The sequence below is a fragment of the Oncorhynchus gorbuscha genome, linkage group LG01, assembly GCF_021184085.1.
Source record: "Oncorhynchus gorbuscha isolate QuinsamMale2020 ecotype Even-year linkage group LG01, OgorEven_v1.0, whole genome shotgun sequence".
Classification (NCBI taxonomy): domain Eukaryota; kingdom Metazoa; phylum Chordata; class Actinopteri; order Salmoniformes; family Salmonidae; genus Oncorhynchus; species Oncorhynchus gorbuscha.
This window is the reverse complement of record NC_060173.1, coordinates 32,776,341-32,797,397: the sequence shown is the minus strand read 5'-3', so window position 1 is coordinate 32,797,397 and position 21,057 is coordinate 32,776,341. Positions and strand designations below refer to the sequence as shown.

General features: G+C 42.5%; 1 protein-coding gene across 1 annotated transcript in view; it reads left to right on the top strand.

The window, feature by feature from the left end:
• The first annotated feature begins 1,615 nt into the window (after positions 1 to 1,615).
• Positions 1,616 to 21,057, top strand: part of LOC124036211 (semaphorin-3ab-like) — a 65,155-nt gene continuing 45,713 nt past the window's right edge. Inside the window, exon 1 of the mRNA XM_046350482.1 lies at positions 1,616 to 2,392. Within this exon, the coding sequence (XP_046206438.1) occupies positions 2,287 to 2,392 (106 nt within the window). The 5' untranslated portion in view covers positions 1,616 to 2,286. The remainder of the gene's footprint in view (positions 2,393 to 21,057) is intronic.

Genomic DNA, 21,057 nt, shown 5'->3' with positions numbered 1-21,057 from the left:
GAAATGTTTGTCAAAAGAGAGATCAGGGTCCAGAGTAACGCCGAGATCCTTCACAGTGTTATTTGAGACAATTGTGCAACCATCAAGATTAATTGTCTGATCCAACAGAAGATCTCTTTGTTTCTTGAGACCTAGAACAAGCATCTCTGTTTTGTCCAAGTTTAAAAATAAAACATTTGCCACCATCCACTTCCTGAAACACAGGCTTCCCCGGAGGGAAATTTTGGGGCTTTGCCATGTTTCTTTGAAATGTACAGCTGATCTCTCTTTTGACAAACATATTTGACAACTGTTTCAAGGACAGCTTTTTTCATTCTACGTAACATTACAAAAATCTGAAACGTTCTGTCTAAAAAATGATCCAGAAAAAATGTATCCTTACTTTTGTAACTTCTAGATTAGACTACTGCAATTCTCTACTTTTTAGTATTATACTCGGCTGCTAGAATAGCAATGAAAGTTAACATTATGTTTCCGAATGACATTACCAAGAGGTAGAATAAATCGTGAAAACAATAGTGGTCCTAAAACGGAACCTTGAGGAACACCGACATGTACAGTTGATTTGTCAGAGGACAAACCATCCACAGAGATAAACTGATAACTTTTCGACAGTGTAGAGATGAGACAATATAGTAACTACTAACAATTTGATACCATGAAATTGGGGAGAAAAGGGGGTAAAATTCATAAATAAATAAATAAATTATCAATGTTTGACAAAGCCAGATATGGCCTGGGCTTTACTGTAATGGTAGTGTTTTCACAGGACAGTAATCTAAAACTTAGTCCATTCTCAGAGCTACTAATTTGTAGCCCAATTCAACTACGGAAGCAAGCTGTTCCGTTAGCTATCCCTCTCTCGTTCTCTCCCGCTGTCTCTCTCTCCCACACTCCTCCCTCTCTCTATCTCTATTTGTTCTATCTCAGTCTCTACCCCCTCTCCTCCTCTCTGTCTAACACCCTCTCCTCCTCTCTGTCTAACCCCCACTCCTCACTCTCTATCTCTCTCCCTCTCTCTGTTTCAAGGACAGTGAAGTCCTTGGGCCTGTTTTGCGAGGCTGACCAGTAAATTGTGTGTCTGGCTGTACAGCCAGCCAGGCCTGTAGAGGCTGTATGTGAATATTATCATGGAGCATTTAGACTGTTGAGTGACTTGGATCGAACCTGTCTAAGACCCATTAGAACAATTACTTAATGTCCTGGCAGTGGTACTGATAGAGTCTTGCTGTCAAAGATACAGTATATCAGGATGTGGTAAACTGGACATTGGGAGAAGGACAATAGATGAGGTCAAGGGTAGAGGAATAGGGAAATCTGTAGAGCTCAGTGTAGAAAAAAACAGTCACAACCTCTCTGTTACAGGATTCACTTACAGTACAACATTCACTTACAGCACTTATCTCTACTACTCTCTCTGCCTTCCTTCTCTTCTCTCTCTCTCTCTCTCTCTCTCTCTCTCTCTCTCTCTCTCTCTCTCTCACTTTTTCACTCTCGCAGCTCTCTCACACGTCCCTGTGCTCTTTCTCTTACTCGTCTCCACTCCCTCCACCCCCTTCTCTCTGGCTGTGCTGGCTCCCTCAGCTGTTCTCAGTTGCTCTCTGTGCAGTGTGTAGTGTGGACAGGGCTAGGCTGAGCTGGGCTATGTTGAGGACATAGAATGTCTCAGTGAAGACTGTTTCCCAAGCTAACTGGATTAGGAGCGGGAACATACTGGACCTGTTTGTCTTTAATAACTAAAGACCGAGTTTTAATTAAGGGCATGCTGGAAGAGAGAAAAGAGAGAAACAAATAGAGAGTCAACACCAGAGAATTGTTGGAGCAGAGACCCACGTAAAGACTGATCTCTAGCCCAGCTCCCCTCACTCTCCCCGGGATCGGTATGGTGGGACTCCCCTTGCCTCTGACCTCCAACATTGAGGTGGTATGAGTCTGCTGTGTGGGTCCGGTTCAGCTCGGTTAAGTTCCACTTAGTTCGGTTTGACTCGGTTCTGTTTGGCTTGCTTAGACTGGCTGTCTATAGCACTTACCCATACCCCTGCTCCATTTTCAGGTTCTGTGTCTCTGGAACCCCTGACCCATAACCCCTGACCGTAGGACAGGTGCTGGTCCAGTTTTTCAAAATTACTGGACTGAACAGACTTCTGTTTGACAGTATTTAAAAAAATATATATTTTCTGGAAACTCTACCCCTGATCTGGGACTGATCCTGGTTCTGCTGACATCTATTCTGTGTTCTGGAGGACTGGTTCTTCAGGGACCTGTCTGGCCTCTCTCCCCAGGATCATGGCCTCTTTCTGGGGCATGGTGGTGTTGCTGTGTGGGATGGTGGTTATTTCGGGAGCACAGAAGACGAAGAGCAATATGCCCAGGCTAAAGCTCTCTTATAAAGGTGAGTCTTATTCATTTACCTTGACACTTACTGTACCATATTTCTTCCCTCTTTCTACTATTACTCTAAAGCTATCTGAAAAGAAGAATCATCTATGCTTACTCTGTTCTTACCAGCTGCTCTATATTCATACTTGTCTGTATGCATATCCAGCAGGGATAGAGGTTTCTGCTGGTGCCTGTGTCTGTCTGTGTTGAGAAAGAAGTGATTCACTTAACTACTAAAGATTGACTGTGATACGACATTTCTGCTAAAGTGTGTGTCAACATAAAGTGCAACCCATATTTCCATGATGTTGTTTGGTTGCTTTTAAAAGGTTTTATGTATTTGGCTTTATACGGCACATTTTCAGCATCAATTACATTATTTTACTGAGAATGTAAGATATGTGTCTGCCATATGCATGGGATTGAAAAGGAAACCACATTGATAGCCTATGTACTCTGCATCTGAGATATGTTTGATGTGCAGAGGTACACAACTTTCTTCCTCAGAATTCCATGTGCCATATGGCTGATCAAAGACATGCTTACTGAACATAGTAGGATCTGTTACAAAATATAATTGCTGACCATGTAGACCTTCAGATCAGAGGAGATATGTATCAGAGTGGATATGTAAGAATCTGTTAGATCACACAGGATCGAATCTGTTAGATATTTATTGAACATACACTGTTACCAGCTCTGTGAGATACATCGATCTGTTCTGCTATCCATCTCTAGAAAACTATACACTAGAATTGATTTTATACTATTTTATTCTACTTCCACTGTGTTGTTATGGGTAACCTTTATTTTAACAGAAACTCATACTGAGACCAAGGTCTCTTTTACAGATAAGACCTGAATTATTTAAATTACAGAAAATACTAAACGCAAGCAGAAAGAAAAACACAATCATAAAACAATTCATCTGTAAAAAGGTCCTCAATCAGGTTTCTGAATTGCTCTAGAGGTGAAAGTAGGCAACAACAGATCTGCCACGCTGATCCTCAACAGGGGTGCGTGCTTAGTCCCCTCCCGTTCTCCCTGTCTACCCACGACTGAGTGACCAAGCACGACTCCAACACCATCATTACGTTTGCTGACGACACAACAGTGGTAGGCCTGATCACCGACAACGATGAAACAGTCTATAGGGAGGAGGTCAGAGACCTGGTAGTGTGGTGCCAGGACGACAACCTCTCATTCAATGTGTGCAAGACAAAGGAGATGATTGACTATAGGAAAAAGAGGGCCGAACAGGCCCCCATTAACATCGACTGGGCGGAAGTGGAGAAGGTTGAGAGTTTCAAGTTCCTTGGTGTCCACATCACTAACAAACTATCATGGTCCAAACACACCAAGACAGTTGTGAAGAGGGCATGACAACGCCTTATCCCCCTCAGGAGACTGAAAAGGCATAGTTCCCCAGATTTGTAATTGCAGTGCGCTATGATAAACTGCATCTAGCGGCTTTAATGAAGTGGCAGCTGAGTTCGTATAGATGATGTCGCCATGGTCCAGGACCGATAGGAACGTCAACCGAATAATCTGCATTCTACTATTTAGCGAGAGGCAGGACCTATTTCTATAGAAGAAGCCCATTTTTATTCCAAGCTTGTTAACTAACTCATTAATATGCTTTTTAAAAGACAGCTTTTCATCTATCCAGATGCCCAGATATTTGTAAGCAGGGACACGGTCTACATGGACACCATCCAAAGTACATATGCTTAAATCAACAGACTTATTTTAATGCTCTCTAGAGAACAACATATACTTAGTTCTACCTGAATTCAGTACTAATTCCAGGTCAATAAAGTTGTGCTGTATTACAATGAAGGCAGACTGTAGTTCAGATAGAGCCTGGTTAACAGTAGGGGCAGTAGATTACTCAACAGTATCATTGTCATACAAGAGGAGGTTTTTTACAGACAAGTCAATATTGTTAATGAAACAGTAAAAAGTACAGTACCCAGAATCGACCTCTGCGGGACACCTTTAGTAATATCCAGGAAACCTGAAACCATTTATAACTAGGGATGCAGCAGAGATATTGCTATGACCTGGTCTAAAACCAGACTGATGTACATTTAGAATACATTTCAAAGACAAGAAAGATCTTAGCAGAGATTTAATCAAGGACTCTAATTTTTTAGCTAGGCAAGATAGTTTAGAAATAGGCCAATAATTATTTAGGTCACAAGGGGTACCACCTTTGTCAAGGGGGAATACATGGGCCACCTTCCAAACCTTGGGGATAGTTCCAGATATAATCGTCAGGATAAAAAATATGGGTTAATGATTCAGCAATCAGGTGAGCAGAGAGCTGCAGCAAAAATGGATCAAGCACATCAGCCCCAGTGGATTTTTTACATCAATCTTACTCAAGGCATCTAGCACCACAGATAGTAAATTGTCCAAATGAAAACAAAGATTCACTAGAAGTTGATGGGTTAACCATTGAGTCAGCTAGAGGCTGGCATAGAGAAGAGCTGACCAGGGTCAACTACACCACCGTTTCTCTCAAGTAAAAAGCCTGCAGAGATAACATGATGATTAAAAGCATCACTTATCCCATTCTTCTCAGTTATGACGCCAGTCAGACATAACTTGCTTGGGAAGAAGAGGAATTTGTACTCTTTAGTGCATTTACTGTTTACAAACTTCAGAAGGATCACCAGCAGAGTCAGGGATAGAGCTTAAAAAGTAGCTTGATTTAGCTTTCCTAATTAAGATAGTACATCTGTTTCTCATCTGAAAGATTTCTAGTCCACTACAGAGTCAGTTTTCCTTGCTTTGACCTAGGCCTGATTTCTCATCTGAATGAGCTCAGATAACTCAGAAGAAAACCAAGGATTCAATCTGTCATTGGAATCTCAAAGTATCTTGGACTCAGCAATGTGTATGAGTGTACAATATTCTCTGCTGTCTACTGTTTTCAGTTTCTTAATGAAGAGACATGCCAGAGTGACTTGCCAGTGGTTAAGTGAAGTATCGTTAATCTGTCTATCCGTCTCTCCCTCTCATATTCCTGGTTGCCGTTTTTCCGCTCTGTCGTTCCCTGCATGGTAATTACATTGAGGATGAATGGTGTGAGTCTGTCTCAACAGATGGCTCTCTCAAACAGAGACATTTCTTTCTCAGCACCACCACAATCATAATTATACACGCGCATACGAACACACTCACACACGCACACTCACACGCACACACACACACACACACACACACACACACACACACACACACACACACACACACACACACACACACACACACACACACACACACACACACACACACACACACACACACACACACACACACACACACACACACACACACACACACACACACACACACACATTCTCACACACTTTGGCCAGTAAATGATGATACCTGTGTGTGTGTATCAGTCATCTCTATATCACGCCCTCTGTGATTTCTCTATGAGACCACAGCACTACACATACAAAACACAGCTGAACTACTGTACTTGGATGGAACAACGCACAAACAGCAGACCTGAACAAAGAACAGGGTAGAGAGACAGTCTCTGTTAATGATATGGACTCATTCATTCTGAGTTTTCAATTATGAATATAGGCTTACATACATCTGTGGATAAAAGGTCAATTAATGTTTGGCATTGCTAAACATTTGTGGAGTGAGATGTGAGGTGTGTGTGTCTGTGTCTGTGGCTTCTGAGTGTGGGGTTGGTTGTTGCCAAGGTCTGTTCTCTGTGACCGACAGGTCCGGCAAGTGTAGGGACCCTGATCCCTACAGGCGGCACTCTGCACACACATGCATACACATACCCCCCCCCCCCCCCCCCACAGCAGGGCACATGGGGGGATCCACTGTACACCCCCCAACCACCTCCCTCACATCCTAACCCCAACTGCAGAGGGCAGTAGGACAGGGCGGCAGGGAAGGGGACGGGGAGCATGGTGGGATGTTACCTAAACATTACCCCTCCAGGTCCAACTGTAACAACAGCATGACTATAGGACTACAGGATGAAAGGGTAGTAGAGGAACAGGACAGAGAAAGATGTGATCCTGGTCATCTGAGGTGTGGTCTTAATGGGGTCTGTACACTGCCAGGGACATAGGAACTTAAACTGAGCTGTATAGTATGTCATACATGTGTCCTAGCCAGGAGAAGTGTGTGTGTGTGGGGGGGGGGGTATTGTTAAGTGTCTGGGAACTAGAGGAAGAGAAAACTAAAGATTATGAAGGAGAAGAAGTGAGAGGGGGAACTAGAGGAAGAGAAAACTAAAGATTCTGGGGAAATATGCCTTAAAAAAAGTATGCTTGTTTGTTTGGGTCAAGGAGAAGAAGTGAGAGGGAAGGAGAGTTAAAGAAAGGGTACTTTAGTTTCCCCGAATCAGGGGCTCCAGCCTGAACACACTGTCCTATTACATGGGTCAACATAAAGACATTTATAATTCAGAGTTTATTGCATTGATGTCCTAGCAAATCTCTCTATTTTTCAGAACTAGATGTTTTACCTGCTCCTGTTTAACCAGGGGCCACATGTCCACCCTCTAATTCTCTGAAAATGACTGCAGTCTAATGAATAGGAAACACATTTATAAGCCTGACTCACTAACATTGAGAGGAGACATAGAACACACACACACACACACACACACACACACACACACACACACACACACACACACACACACACACACACACACACACACACACACACACACACACACACACACACACACACACACACACACACACACACACACACACACACACACACACACACACACACACACACACAACACACACACACACACACACACACACACACACACACACACACACACACACACACACACAAACACACACAAACACACACACACACAAACACACACAAGTACACTCACGTAACATAAACACTCATGCACATGCATACTCACACAACACATATACTCTCATACAGCAGATACCAGCCAAGATCTAACCTCACAAAAACAAAAGCCGATGTTTAAAACAATAAACCACTGAACAACACCAGCCAAGGTCTAACCTCACAAAAACAAAAGCCACTGAATTGCAAAAAGAAAAAAATCTCTCCCTCTTTCTCTCTATCCATCTCTCTCTCCTCCTGAGGTCATGCAAATCTTATTGTAGTAATGTTATCCTCTGGGTTTGTCTCGGTGTGAATAGACTTTTAATTAGGGCATGGAATGAGGAAGGTTCTTTTAAAATGTTTAGTCCATAAGTATGTAGAGAATCTAGAGACCAGGGTTGGGTTTCTCTCTGTGTGTGTGAGACAGAGAGGTTCTCCATAGGTCAGTATCACACAAACACTGGAGTGGGGGTGGGACTGTATTACATGGGCTTGCCTCTCTACACATCCCAACCATGCAGGCAAGAATGTGTTGTGATTGTGTGAAATCTCCTGTTGTGTTAATGGGAACTTCTCTCATCACCTTCATAGTTTATTTTTTATTTTAATGTTTTTTATTTACCTATTCAGACAATTATGTAGTTATTTGTCTAAGCTTTACCCATCAGCATCCCACAGAGACAGATGGCATGCTGAAATATGTCTGCATGTGGTGTTGTGGACAGTGACTAATGTGATGGTATTGCAGCATCTAGAACACTTCATTGGTCATTGACTATACTCCCCCCTCCCAAAATACAGCAAGACAACCTGAAGGGTATGCTATGAAGGAAACAAGATCCACTCAGGGTTTTCAGAAACTAGCCAGCATCAGTTAGCTACCCATTCGAGCTCAGGCTTCATGACAACTTGATGACAACAGATGGCATGATCAGTCCAATCAAAGCTACTGTAGATATAACGTAATTGTTGCCAATGACCTTGAGCCTTCTTGGAAGGGCACTTTCAATCTAAGTCTACGGCAGAACTCAAAGGGCTCACATTCTTGATGTGTACCCTTACTAAATCAAATCAAATGTATTTATATAGCCCTTCTTACATCAGCTGATATATCAAAGTGCTGTACAGAAACCCAGCCTAAAACCCCAAACAGCAAGACATGTTGGTGTAGAAGCACGGTGTGACTAACGGTGTGACTAAAGTGTGTGACGTAGTGTCCCCATGAGTGACAGAACACTGAGCCAATCACGGTGCAATGCTGAGCCAATCATGGTGCAATGCTCCTATTTTCTGCTGGCCTGCCCCACCACAACAGAAAGCACTGAGCTACGCTGAAACACCTGCATTTTGAAGCTGGCTGTTTGAATGCGGCTTTATTAACTCAATGATATATGTATATATTTTTACATTGTCTGCAAACTGATATGTGACACATATAATGCAAAAATAACTTGCGAAACAGGCAACCCCCCTCCCCCAACATATATTTACAGTGGGGCAAAAAAGTATTCAGTCAGCCACCAATTGTGCAAGTTCTCCCACTTAAAAAGAGAGAGGCCTGTAATTTTCATCATAGGTACACTTCAACTTTGACAGACAAAATGAGAAAAAATATCCAGAAAATCACATTGTAGGATTTTTAATGAATTTATTTGCAAATTATGGTGGAAAATAAGTATTTGGTCAGTGAGAGAACTTGCACAATTGGTGGCTGACTAAATACATTTTTGCCCTACTGTATACATACACTACTGTTCAAACGTTTGGGGTCACTTAGACGTTTCCTTGTTTTTGAAAGAAAAGCCATTTTGCTGTCCATTAAAATAACATCAAATTGATCAGAAATACATTGTAGACATTGTTAACGTTGTAAATGACTATTGTAGCTGGAAACGGCTGATTTTTTATGGAATATCTACAAAGGCATACAGAGTCCCATTATCAGCAACCATCACTCCTGTGTTCCAATGGCATGTTGTGTTAGCTTGTCCAAGTTTATAATTTTAAAAGGCTAATCGATCATTAGAAAACCCTTTTGCAATTATGTTAGCACAGCTGAATGGGAGGTCCCGATGCACAACTGAGCAAGAGGACAAGTACATTAGAGTGTCTAGTTTGAGAAACAGACGCCTCACAAGTCCTCAACTGGCAGCTTTATTGAATAGTACCCGCAAAACACCAGCCTCAACGTCAACAGTGAAGAGCCGACTCCGGAATGCTGGCCTTCTAGGCAGAGTTGCAAAGAAAAAGCCATATCTCAGACTGGCCAATAAAAATAAAAGATTAAGATGGGCAAAAGAACACAGACACTGGACAGAGGAAGATTGGAAAAAAGTGTTATGGACAGACAAATCTAAGTTTGAGGTGTTCGGATCACAAAGAAGAACATTTGTGAGACGCAGACAAAATGAAAAGATGCTGGAGGAGTGCTTGACGCCATCTATCAAGCATGGTGGAGGCAATGTGATGGTCTGGGGTTACTTTGGTGGTGGTAACGTGGGAGATTTGTACAGGGTAAAAGGGATCTTGAAGAAGGAAGGCTATAACGCCGTTGTGCAACGCCATGCCATACCCTGTGGACGGTGCTTAATTGGAGACAATTTCCCCCTACAACAGGACAATGACCAAAACGCATAGCTCCAAACTATGCAATAACTATTTAGGGAAGAAGCAGTCAGCTGGTATTCTGTCTATAATGGAGTGGCCAGCAGTCACCGGATCTCAACCCTATTGAGCTGTTGTGGGAGCTGCTTGACCGTATGGTACGTAAGAAGTGCCCATCAAGCCAATCCAACTTGTGGGAGGTGCTTCAGGAAGCATGGGGTGAAATCTCTTCAGATTACCTCAGCAAATTGACAACTAGAATGCCAAAGGTCTGCAAGGCTGTAATTGCTGCAAATGGAGGATTCTTTGCCGAAAGCAAAGTTTGAAGGACACAATTATTATTTAAATAAAAAATCATTATTTATAACCTTGTCAACGTCTTCACTATATTTCCTTGTCACAAATCCCCCCGGTACTGCTCCTCCTTCTGTTCACCAGTTCCGGAGGTCCAAGTCACAGGCCTTCTAGACTGGACTGAACTGTCATTACGCACACCTGGTTCCAGTTCCTCACTGATTGTGCTTGTATAAATGTGCCCTTTGGTGCCCCATTGGGCTGTAGATTATTGTTCCCATGTCCGTTGGTCGTGTGAGTACCTATGCGGTGGCTCAGCATGTGCGGTGTGTTTTGTGCATTGTATATTACGAGTGTCGTTCTTCGAGGTTTACCCTTGCTTTTTTGTTTGGGTACATCCAGGGTTTTGTATGTTTACTTTGGATATATTAAAAACCCAGATGTATTCCTGCGCCTGTCTCCAAATCCTTTACACCAGCGTGACGTTCCTATTTATTTTGCAATTAATTTCATGTATGTTTTCATGGGAAAACGAGGACATTTCTAAGTGACCCCAAACTTTTGAATGTGTGTTGCAAAACAATTGGCTCAAAACAGGTTCTATCCTGAATGACAGGTCACCACTAGTAATAAGTGTTTTAACATATTAATGTTTTTACAAAAAGCAGGTTAGTTCTAAAGGATAAGTTGACATTGATGTACCTAGCTAAAAGGTGAGCCACTTTTGTAGTACCGGTCATCCCGCGTTGAACTCCAGAGTTGACCGAAGTTACCTCAGTAACTCCTCAACTGATACATAGAGTAGGCCTCTGGAGTCTGAAATGATCAGGATATGCTTTATCTGTCACCGAGAGGACTGCCAGCCATGCGACTATAAACTGATCTATAGGAACAAAGCCTTGAGATATAGAACTCCATACACTACTGGTTCATGTTTTGTTTAGATATTTTCTATGGCAGCACTAAATAACACTCCCTATGCCCTCCAGCCCAGAAAGAGAGTGAAAGAGAAGGAATGTAGGGTAAAATAGTTCATCAGTCTCACACAAGACTGTTGATTTGTTTTGCCTCCATTTGCCTTCGCCCTTGCTCTCTCCTTTCCTCTCACTCCCTCCACCTAAGATCCATTGTAATAAAAATACAGCTGTATCCTAACAGGGTGAGACAAGAGGGAGGAAGGTTGAGTAACCCATATGCAGATGGGGGGTGAATAGTAGGGCTAGGAGTCTCTAAAATGGCTGAGTTCACTTTGATTATTAAAATAGTGATAAGATTTTGTGTGCATCCACATGAGCTTGAGCATGTGAGTGTGTCAATGTATCCGTTTATTGGTTTAATCTCACAATACTCTGGTGAATGGATGGTTTCCATGGATGCTAGTCCCACACAAACACACTAACCTGAGCTGTGTGTGGTGTTGACTAGAACTGTGTTTGAATACCCATACAACATACTGTATTCTACCTACTTAATGAGTATATACTATTAGTTCATTTTAGTATACTGTAAGTGAACGGTGTCCTTTCAGTTGAGTATATGCTTCGCCTGTACCAGAAGTTGATGCTGTTGCTATGCAAACTCTTGCTAGCTTGTTAGCATGACAAATTAGTAGCTAGACATTTTACAACTGAGTGTTATTAAATTAATTCTGGAGTGCGCTCAGTGTCCGTTTTGTAAATTGAGTGTTTCGCTCTCGGAGCATTCAGAGCGCACACTGCCAGGCAGTATCAATGGACGTTCTGGCCGAGGAGTAGTGTTGATCCAAACAGTAGTGTTAATCCAAGCGTTCCGACTTTACAATGGCAGTCAAGCACCCAAGCTAACTGGCTAGCTACTTCCAGACACAAATGAGAGAACACCTCAATCTGACCATTTTACTTGCCCTAGCAGAGCTGGTTAGGCTGTTTTCAAGTTATCCAGAGCGTTAGTGTTTGTGCTGCTGGCAACAATTTAATTATGCTTTAATGCCTACGTTTACTGACACTGGTGTTGAGTGTTCATAAATTCATCAGTTATTCTGAGGAGGTCTGGTACACTCAAACAAGTGTGCTCTGAAATCGGAGTAGATAGCCAGAGCGAATTTACGAATGCACCCAAATGTCCATATAGTTTATATACTGGCAAGTTCGATATATTAGTAGCCAACTGACGTTAGGGAGCTAGCTAACATACCAGTACATACTGCTGTAATGACATGCTATGTGGTTTGTAAGGATAGCGTAGCTAAGAAATTGTCAGCCAACATAATGTGGTAATTATTTGAAAAGTCATTGCTTAATTACGTTGCTGAACATTATCTTAACATTTGCCATTAGTTAAAGCAATTGATTTGTATGTGCTCTCGCTGGATATTTTCCTCCATTTAATTCAAATCTAAAAAGGTTGTGAAGCCACCCCGATTTTCTGAAGGATTGCATGATAGGCCCTAAAAGCACAGAAATATTGTCTAATGCTTGTATACTTTGTATTTTGGCGAATGTAGTACAACATCCGGGAATTTTTGGCATATTATGACCAATAAGCATGATATACAGTGGGGCAAAAAAAGTATTTAGTCAGCCACCAATTGTGCAAGTTCTCCCACTTAAAAAGATGAGAGAGGCCTGTAGTTTTCATCATAGGTACACTTCAAATATGACAGACAAAATGAGAAAGAATGTTTTTGGGCTGTTGCTGGGCAACACGGACTTTCAACTCCCTCCAAAGATGTTCTATGGGGTTGAGATCTGGAGACTGGCTAGGCCACTCCAGGACCTTGAAATGCTTCTTACGAAGCCACTCCTTCATTGCCCGGGCGGTGTGTTTGGGATCATTGTCATGCTGAAAGACCCAGCCACGTTTCATCTTCAATGCCCTTGCTGATGGAAGGGGGTTTTCCCCAAAATCTCACGATACATGACCCCATTCATTCTTTCCTTTAAATGGATCAGTCGTCCTGGTCCCTTTGCAGACAAACAGCCCCAAAGCATGATGTTTCCACCCCCATGCTTCACAGTAGGTATGGTGTTCTTTGGATGCAACTCAGCATTCTTTGTCCTCCAAACACAACGAGTTGAGTTTTACCAAAAAGTTATATTTTGGTTTCATCTGACCATATGACATTCTCCCAATCTTCTTCTGGATCATCCAAATGCTCTCTAGCAAACTTCAGACGGGCCTGGACATGTACTGGCTTAAGCAGGGGGACACGTCTGGCACTGCAGGATTTGAGTCCCTGGCGGTGTAGTGTATTACTGATGGTAGGCTTTGTTACTTTGGTCCCAGCTCTTTGCAGGCCATTCACTAGGTCCCCCCGTGTGGTCCTGGGATTTTTGATCCCACGGGGTGAGATCTTGCGTGGAGCCCCAGATCGAGGGAGATTATCAGTGGTCTTGTATGTCTTCCATTTCCTAATAATTGCTCCCACAGTTGATTTATTCAAACCAAGCTGCTTACCTATTGCAGATTCAGTCTTCCCAGCCTGGTGCAGGTCTACAATTCTGTTTCTGTTGTCCTTTGATAGCTCTTTGGTCTTGGCCATAGTGGAGTTTGGAGTGTGACTGTTTGAGGTTGTGGACAGGTGTATTTTATACTGATAACAAGTTCAAACAGGTGCCATTAATACAGGTAATGAGTGGAGGACAACAGGAGCCTCTTAAAGAAGAGGTTACAGGTCTGTGAGAGCCAGAAATCTTGCTTGTTTGTAGGTGACCAAATACTTTTTTTTCCACCATAATCTGCAAATAAATTCATTAAAAATCCTACAATGTGATTTTCTGGATTTCTTTTTCTCATTTTGTCTGTCATAGTTGAAGTGAACCTATGATGAAAACTACAGGCCTCTCTCATCTTTTTAAGTGGGAGAACTTGCACAATTGGTGGCTGACTAAATAATATTTTGCCCCACTGTATATACTCAATTTAGGTCACAAATATTACGGTTAGTATGAGTATTAGAACACAACTATGATTTCCAGACTAGCTTTCTACATGTCTGACACCACTGTTTATACGACAAGCAGCCTGGGCTCTCGGCAATTTAACAGTTTCCTTTTCACATGGTGGATAGCATATACAGTAGGATTACAGTAACACATACCTGTCTCATTGTTTGTTCAGGTGACTGCGTGTGTGCGCCTGAGGGGAATTGTGCTGGGCTGTGTGTGTGTGGGAGCTCTGGTGTGTTTGTGACAGAGCAGAATTGAGGGCACTTGAGGGATTCTGTTTCTAACTACTCTCTCTCCTCTTTCTTCCCCTCCCTCCCTCACTCTGTCACGCATCTTTTTCTTTCATTCACACATTTTCCCTTCCATTGCCTTTTTTGTAATGCATGTCCATCTCTCCCTTCTCTTATTTTCGCCACTTCTCTCCCTTTTTCCTCCATTGTCTCACTTCCATTCTCCTCCCTCACTCCTCCCTATCAGGGCTTCAGATATAAAAAAACACACTTCAGAGAGTGGGGAATTTTCCCTGATGAAACATTAATGATGTACAGTTATATTACACAAGAAAGAAAGATTTTAAAAACTCAGCAAAAAAGAAGCATCCTTTTTCAGGACCCTGTCTTTCAAAGATAATTCATAAAAATCCAATTCACTTCACAGATCTTCATTGTAAAGGGTTAAAGACTGTTTTCCATGCTTGTTCAATGAACCATAAACAATTAATGTACATGCACCTGTGGAACTGTCGTTAAGACACAAACAGCTTACAGACGGTAGGCAATTAAGGTCAGTTCTGAAAACTTATGACACTAAAGAGGCCTTTCTATTGACTCTGAAAAACACCAAAAGAAAGATGCCCAGGGTCCCTGCTCACCTGCGTCAATGTGCCTTAAGCATGCTGCAAGGAGGCATGAAGACTGCAGATGTGGCCAGGGCAATAAATTGCAATGTCTGTACTGTGAGATGCCTAAGACAGCGCTACAGGGAGACAGGATGGACAGCTGAACATCCTCGAAGTGGCAGACCACGTGTAACAACACCTGCACAGGATTGGTACATCTGAATATCACACCTGCCGGACAGGTACAGAATGGCAACAACTGCCCGAGTTACAACAGGAACGCACAATCCCTCCATCAGTGCTCAGACTGTCTGGAATAGGCTTAGAGAGGCTGAACTGAGGGCATGTAGGCCTTTTGTAAGGCAGGTCCTCACCAGACATCACCGGAAACAACGTTGCCTATTGGCACAAACCCACTGTCACTGGACCAGGCCAGCAGCCATACTGCTCATTCTGTGTGTGATTTCCTGCAAGACAGGAATGTCAGCATTCTGCCATGGCCAGCGAAGAGCCCGGATCTCAATCCCATTGAGCACATCTGGGACCTGTTGGATCCGAGGGTGAGGGCTAGGGCCATTCCCCCCAGAAATGTCTGTTAACTTGCAGGTGGAAGAGTGAGGTAACATCTCACAGCAAGAACTGTCAAATCTGATGCAGTCCATGAGGAGGAGAGGCACTGCAGTACATATTGCAGCTGGTGGCCACGCCAGATACTGACTGTTTCTTTTGATTTTGACCCCCCCACACACACATACATTGATCAGGGACACATTATTCCATTTCTATTAGTCACATGTCTGTGGAACGTGTTCAGTTTATGTCTCAGTTGTTGAATCTTATGTTCATAGAAATATTTACACTTGAAGTTTACTGAAAATAAATGCAGTTGAAAGTGAGATGACGTTTCTTTTTTTTTGCTGAGTTTATATACTACATACAGTTGAAGTCGGAAGTTTACATAGACTTAGGTTGGAGTCATTAAAACTAATTTTTCAACCACTCCTCAAATTTCTTGTGAACAAACTATTGTTTTGGCAAGTCGGTTAGTACACCTACTTTGTGCATGACACAAGTAATTTTTCCAACAATTGTTTACAGACACATTTTACTTATAATTCACTGTATCACAATTCCAGTGGGTCAGAAGTTTACATACACCAAGTTGACTGTGCCTTTAAACAGCTTGGAACATTCTAGAAAATGATGTCATGGCTTTGGAAGCTTCTGATAGGCTAATTGACATAATTTGAGTCAATTAGAGGTGTACCTGTTGATATATTTCAAGGCCTACCTTCATACTCAGTGCCACCTTGCTTGACATCATGGGAAAATCAAAAGAAATCAGCCAAGACTTCAGAAAAACAATTGTAGACCTCCACAAGTCTGGTTCATCCTTGGGAGTAATTTCCAAATGCCTGAAGGTACCACTTTCATCTGTACAACCAATAGTACGCAAGTATGAACACTATGAGACCACACAGCCATCATAACGCTCAGGAAGGACACTCATTCCGTCTCCTAGAGATTAATGTACTTTTGTGCAAATAGTGCAAGTCAATCCCAGAACAACAGCAAAGGATCTTGTGAAGATGCTGGAGGAAACAGGTAGAAAGTATCTTTATCCACAGTAAAATTAGTCCTATATCGACAAAACCTGAAAGGTTGCTCAGCAAGGAAGAAGCCATTGCTCCAAAACCGCCATAAAAAAGCCAGACTATGGTTTGCAACTGCAGATGGGGAGGAAGATCGCACTGATTGGAGAAATGCCCTCTGGTCTGATGAAACAAAAATAGAACTGTTTGGAGACCATCGTCATGTTTGGAGGAAAAAGGTGGTGGCTTGCAAGCCGAAGAACACCATCCCAACCGTGAAGCACTGGGGTGGCAGCATCATGATGTGGGGGTGCTTTGCTGCAGGAGGGACTGGTGAACTTCACAAAATAGATGACAACATGAGGATGGACAGTTATGTGGATATATTCAAGACATCAATCAGGAAGTTAATGCTTGGTCGCAAATGGGTCTTCCAAATGGACAATGACCCCAAGCATACTTCCAAAGTTGTGGCAAAATGGCTTCAGGACAATAAAGTCAAGGTATTGGAGTGGCCATCACAAAGCACTGACCTCAATCCTATAGAAAATGTGTAGGCAGAACTGAAAAAGTGTACACGAGTAAGGAGGCCTACAAACCTGATTCAGTTACAATAGTGGATATATACGATATAAGCTCTGTCAGGAGGAATGGGCCAAAATTCACCCAACTTTTTTTGTGGGAAGCTTGTGGAAGGCTCCCTGAAACGTTTGACCCAAGTTAAACAATTTAAAATCCATGATACCAAATACTAATTGAGTGTATGTAAGCTTCTGACCCACTGGGAATGTGATGAAAGAAATGAAAGCTAAAATACCGTTTTTTTACCATCACTTTGTCACTAATTTCAGAACTTTGTGGTCATTTTTCAAAACTCTAGACACAAAACTCTAGACACAAAACTCTAGACACAAAACTCTAGACACAAAACTCTAGACACAAAACTCTAGACACAAAACTCAAAACGGTCATCACTTGTAACACAGGCTGTCCAATGTTCAACACATTGCATTGTGCATTCATACCTTTAAGGAAACCTTGCACTTGCAGAATCATTGGTTCAAATAACTCATTCATCATGAAATACCATAGGATTATTCATTTAGATCACACACAACATATCGATTGTTTCACTGTGTAGTTGTTCGTACAATCATTAAATACTGTAGTACCAAATGTGTTTTACTATGCTACTTCATATAAATACATTACTGTAAAAGGACTAGTAGAGAGAATACTACAGACACAGTGGAATCATTGAACAGAATATTAAATGTATTCACAGGTTTCCTTGAATCAAAGCAAAGGTAATTAGCTACAAAAAAAAATAAAAGAAATACAGAAAAATGTCAACTGCAGTGTTCCTCACCTGACATCACCTGACATTATCCCACACAATGACATAGGTCACGCCATCAGCTCTACATACCTCATTTAGCTCATCTAGGAAGGTTACATTCGAACAGCGAACACTATGTGGCTGCCTGCAACTCAATATATAGAGTATATTGAGTAGAGAGCTTTAGTGGTTGTTCAACCTAACATTAGAATGGGCAAGATGAGTAATCTAAGCAACTTTGACCGTGGTATGATTGTTGATGCCACACATGGTGATTCCAGCATCTCAGAAACAGCTGCCCTCCTGGGATTTTTACGCACTACAGTCTCTAGAGTTCACAGAGAATGGTGCGATAAACAAAACACATTCAGTGAGAGACATTTCTGTGGGAGAAAAACACCTTGTTAATGAGAGAGGTCAAAGGAGAATGTCCAGATTCATTCAAGACAACAGAAAGGCCACAAACACTCAAATAACAGCTGTTTAAAACAGTGGTATGCAGAATGGCATCTCTTACCGTACAACACCATGAATAATTCAGGCTGTTGTGGAGGCAAAAGGGGGTCCTACCCAGTACTAGATAGGTGTACCTAATAACGTGGCCAGTGAGTGTACAGTAAAGTCAAATCTGAAAACGTGGTCTGAAAAAATGGTACATGGGACCATAGAAACGGTGTCTGATAAAGAATGATGATGAAATATTACATCCAGGTAATGTAGTCCAATTGGTTCATATTCCACGGTAATTGGTGTCAATGGATCTCGTTATCCAGAAACTTTCATGATCTAAACATGGAATATTGTTTGTCAGTTTCCATAAAACTATGCATTAAGATTAATGGAACAGTTACTTATCATTTTGAGCACTTGTATCAATTGATAGTTAGATCATTGTAATAAAATGAACAGACAGTCATTTCAGATGGAATGTGTGAATTGCATTTTGAAATGGTAATACTTTCATATTAAGTTGTGTCATTTTGAACAGGTGATTTTAGTTCAATGAACAAATGATCTTAGCTCCATGTTTATTGTATCCAAGCAATTGGAAAAAGTGTTAGAGTTTTGAAAAATGACATCATTAGTGCCAAAGTGATTGTAAAAAACTGTAAATCATTCTCTCTACTATTATTCTGACATTTCACATCCTTAAAATAAAGTGGTGATCCTAACTGACCTCAAACAGGGAATTCTTACTTGGATTAAATGTCAGAAATTGTGAAAAACCGAGTTTAAATGTACTTGCCTAAGGTGTATGTAAACCTCCAACTTCAACTGTACATCATGTGGCACTCAGGACCCAGTCACTAATGAAAGTTTCAATTTATTACAAGTCATTATAAAACGGGTTGTTTGGATTCTGTTTGTGTTTGTTTGTGTGTGTGTGTGTGCACGGCGTGCGTGCGTGCGTGCGTGCGGCTGAGGATATTGTGCTGGGATGTGTGGGAGGGTGTGGGGGGACTCTGGTGTGTTTGTGACAGAGCAGAATTGAGGGCACTTGAGGGATTCTGTTTCTAACTACAAGCAGGTCTCTCTCTCCCTCTCTTTTTCTTCCTCCCCCTCCCTCCCTCTCTTACTCTGTCACTCGTCTTTTTCTTTCATTCACTCATTTTCCCTTCAATTGCCTTTTTTTGTAATGCATGTCCATCCCTCCTTTCTCTTATTTTCCCCACTTCTCTCCCATTTTCCTCCCTTGTCTCCCTTCCCTTCCCCTCCCTCTCAGGGCTTCTGACATAAAAACACACTTCAGTGAGTGGGACATTTTCCATGATGAAACATTAATGATGTACACAGTTATTTATTCCAATAAAGAAAGAAAGAAAGATAATACATACTACATACATCATGTGGCAATCAGGACCCAATCACTAATGAATGTTTTAATTTATTACAGAGCATTACGAAACGGGTTGTTTGGATTCTGTTTGTGTTTGTGTGTGTGCGTTTGTTTCTGCGTGCATGCATGATGTGTGCGTGTGTGTGTGCGGCTGAGGGGAATAGTGCTGGGCTGTGTGTGGGAGAGGGTGTGTGGGAGCAGTGGTGTGTTTGTGACAGAGAAGAATTGAGGGCACTTGAGGGAATCTGTTTCTAACTACAAGCAGCAGGTCTCTCTCTCCCTCTCTCTTTCTTTCTCCCCCTCTCTCTCCCTCTCTCTTTCTTTCTCCCCCCTCTCTCTCTCCCTCTCTTTCTTTCTCCCTCTCTCTTTCTTTCTCCCCCTCTCTCTTTCTTTCTCCCTCTCTCTTTCTTTCTCCCCCTCTCTCCCTCTCTCTTTCTTTCTCCCCCTCTCTCTCTTTCTTTCTCCCCCTCTCTCTTTCTTTCTCCCCTCTCTCTCTCCCTCTCTCCTTCTTTCTCCCCCTCTCTCCCTCTTTCTCCCTCTCTCTTTCTTTCTCCCCCTCTCTCCCTCTCTTTCTTTCTCCCCTCTCTCTTTCTTTCTCCCCCTCCCTCCCTCTCTCTTTCTTTCTCCCCCTCTCTCTTTCTTTCTCCCCCTCTCTCTCTTTCTTTCTCCCCCTCTCTCTTTCTTTCTCCCCCTCTCTCTCTCCCTCTCTCCTTCTTTCTCCCCCTCTCTCCCTCTTTCTCCCTCTCTCTTTCTTTCTCCCCTCTCTCCCTTTCTCCCCCTCTCTCTTTCTTTCTCCCCCTCCCTCCCTCTCTCTTTCTTTCTCCCCCTCTCTCTTTCTTTCTCCCCCTCTCTCTCTTTCTTTCTCCCCCTCTCTCTTTCTTTCTCCCCCTCTCTCTCTCCCTCTCTCCTTCTTTCTCCCCCTCTCTCCCTCTTTCTCCCTCTCTCTTTCTTTCTCCCCCTCTCTCCCTCTCTCTTTCTTTCTCCCCCTCTCTCTTTCTTTCTCCCCCTCTCTCCCTCTCTCCCTCTTTCTCCCTCTCTCTTTCTTTCTCCCCCTCTCTCTCTTTCTTTCTCCCCCTCTCTCTTTCTTTCTCCCCCTCTCTCTCTCCCTCTCTCCTTCTTTCTCCCCCTCTCTCCCTCTTTCTCCCTCTCTCTTTCTTTCTCCCCCTCTCTCCCTCTCTCTTTCTTTCTCCCCTCTCTCTTTCTTTCTCCCCCTCTCTCCCTCTCTCCCTCTTTCTCCCTCTCTCTTTCTTTCTCCCCCTCTCTCCCTCTCTCTTTCTTTCTCCCCCTCTCTCTTTCTTTCTCCCCCTCCCTCCCTCTCTTACTCTGTCACTCCCATCTTTCTCTTCCATTGCCTTTGTTTGTACTGCATGTCCATT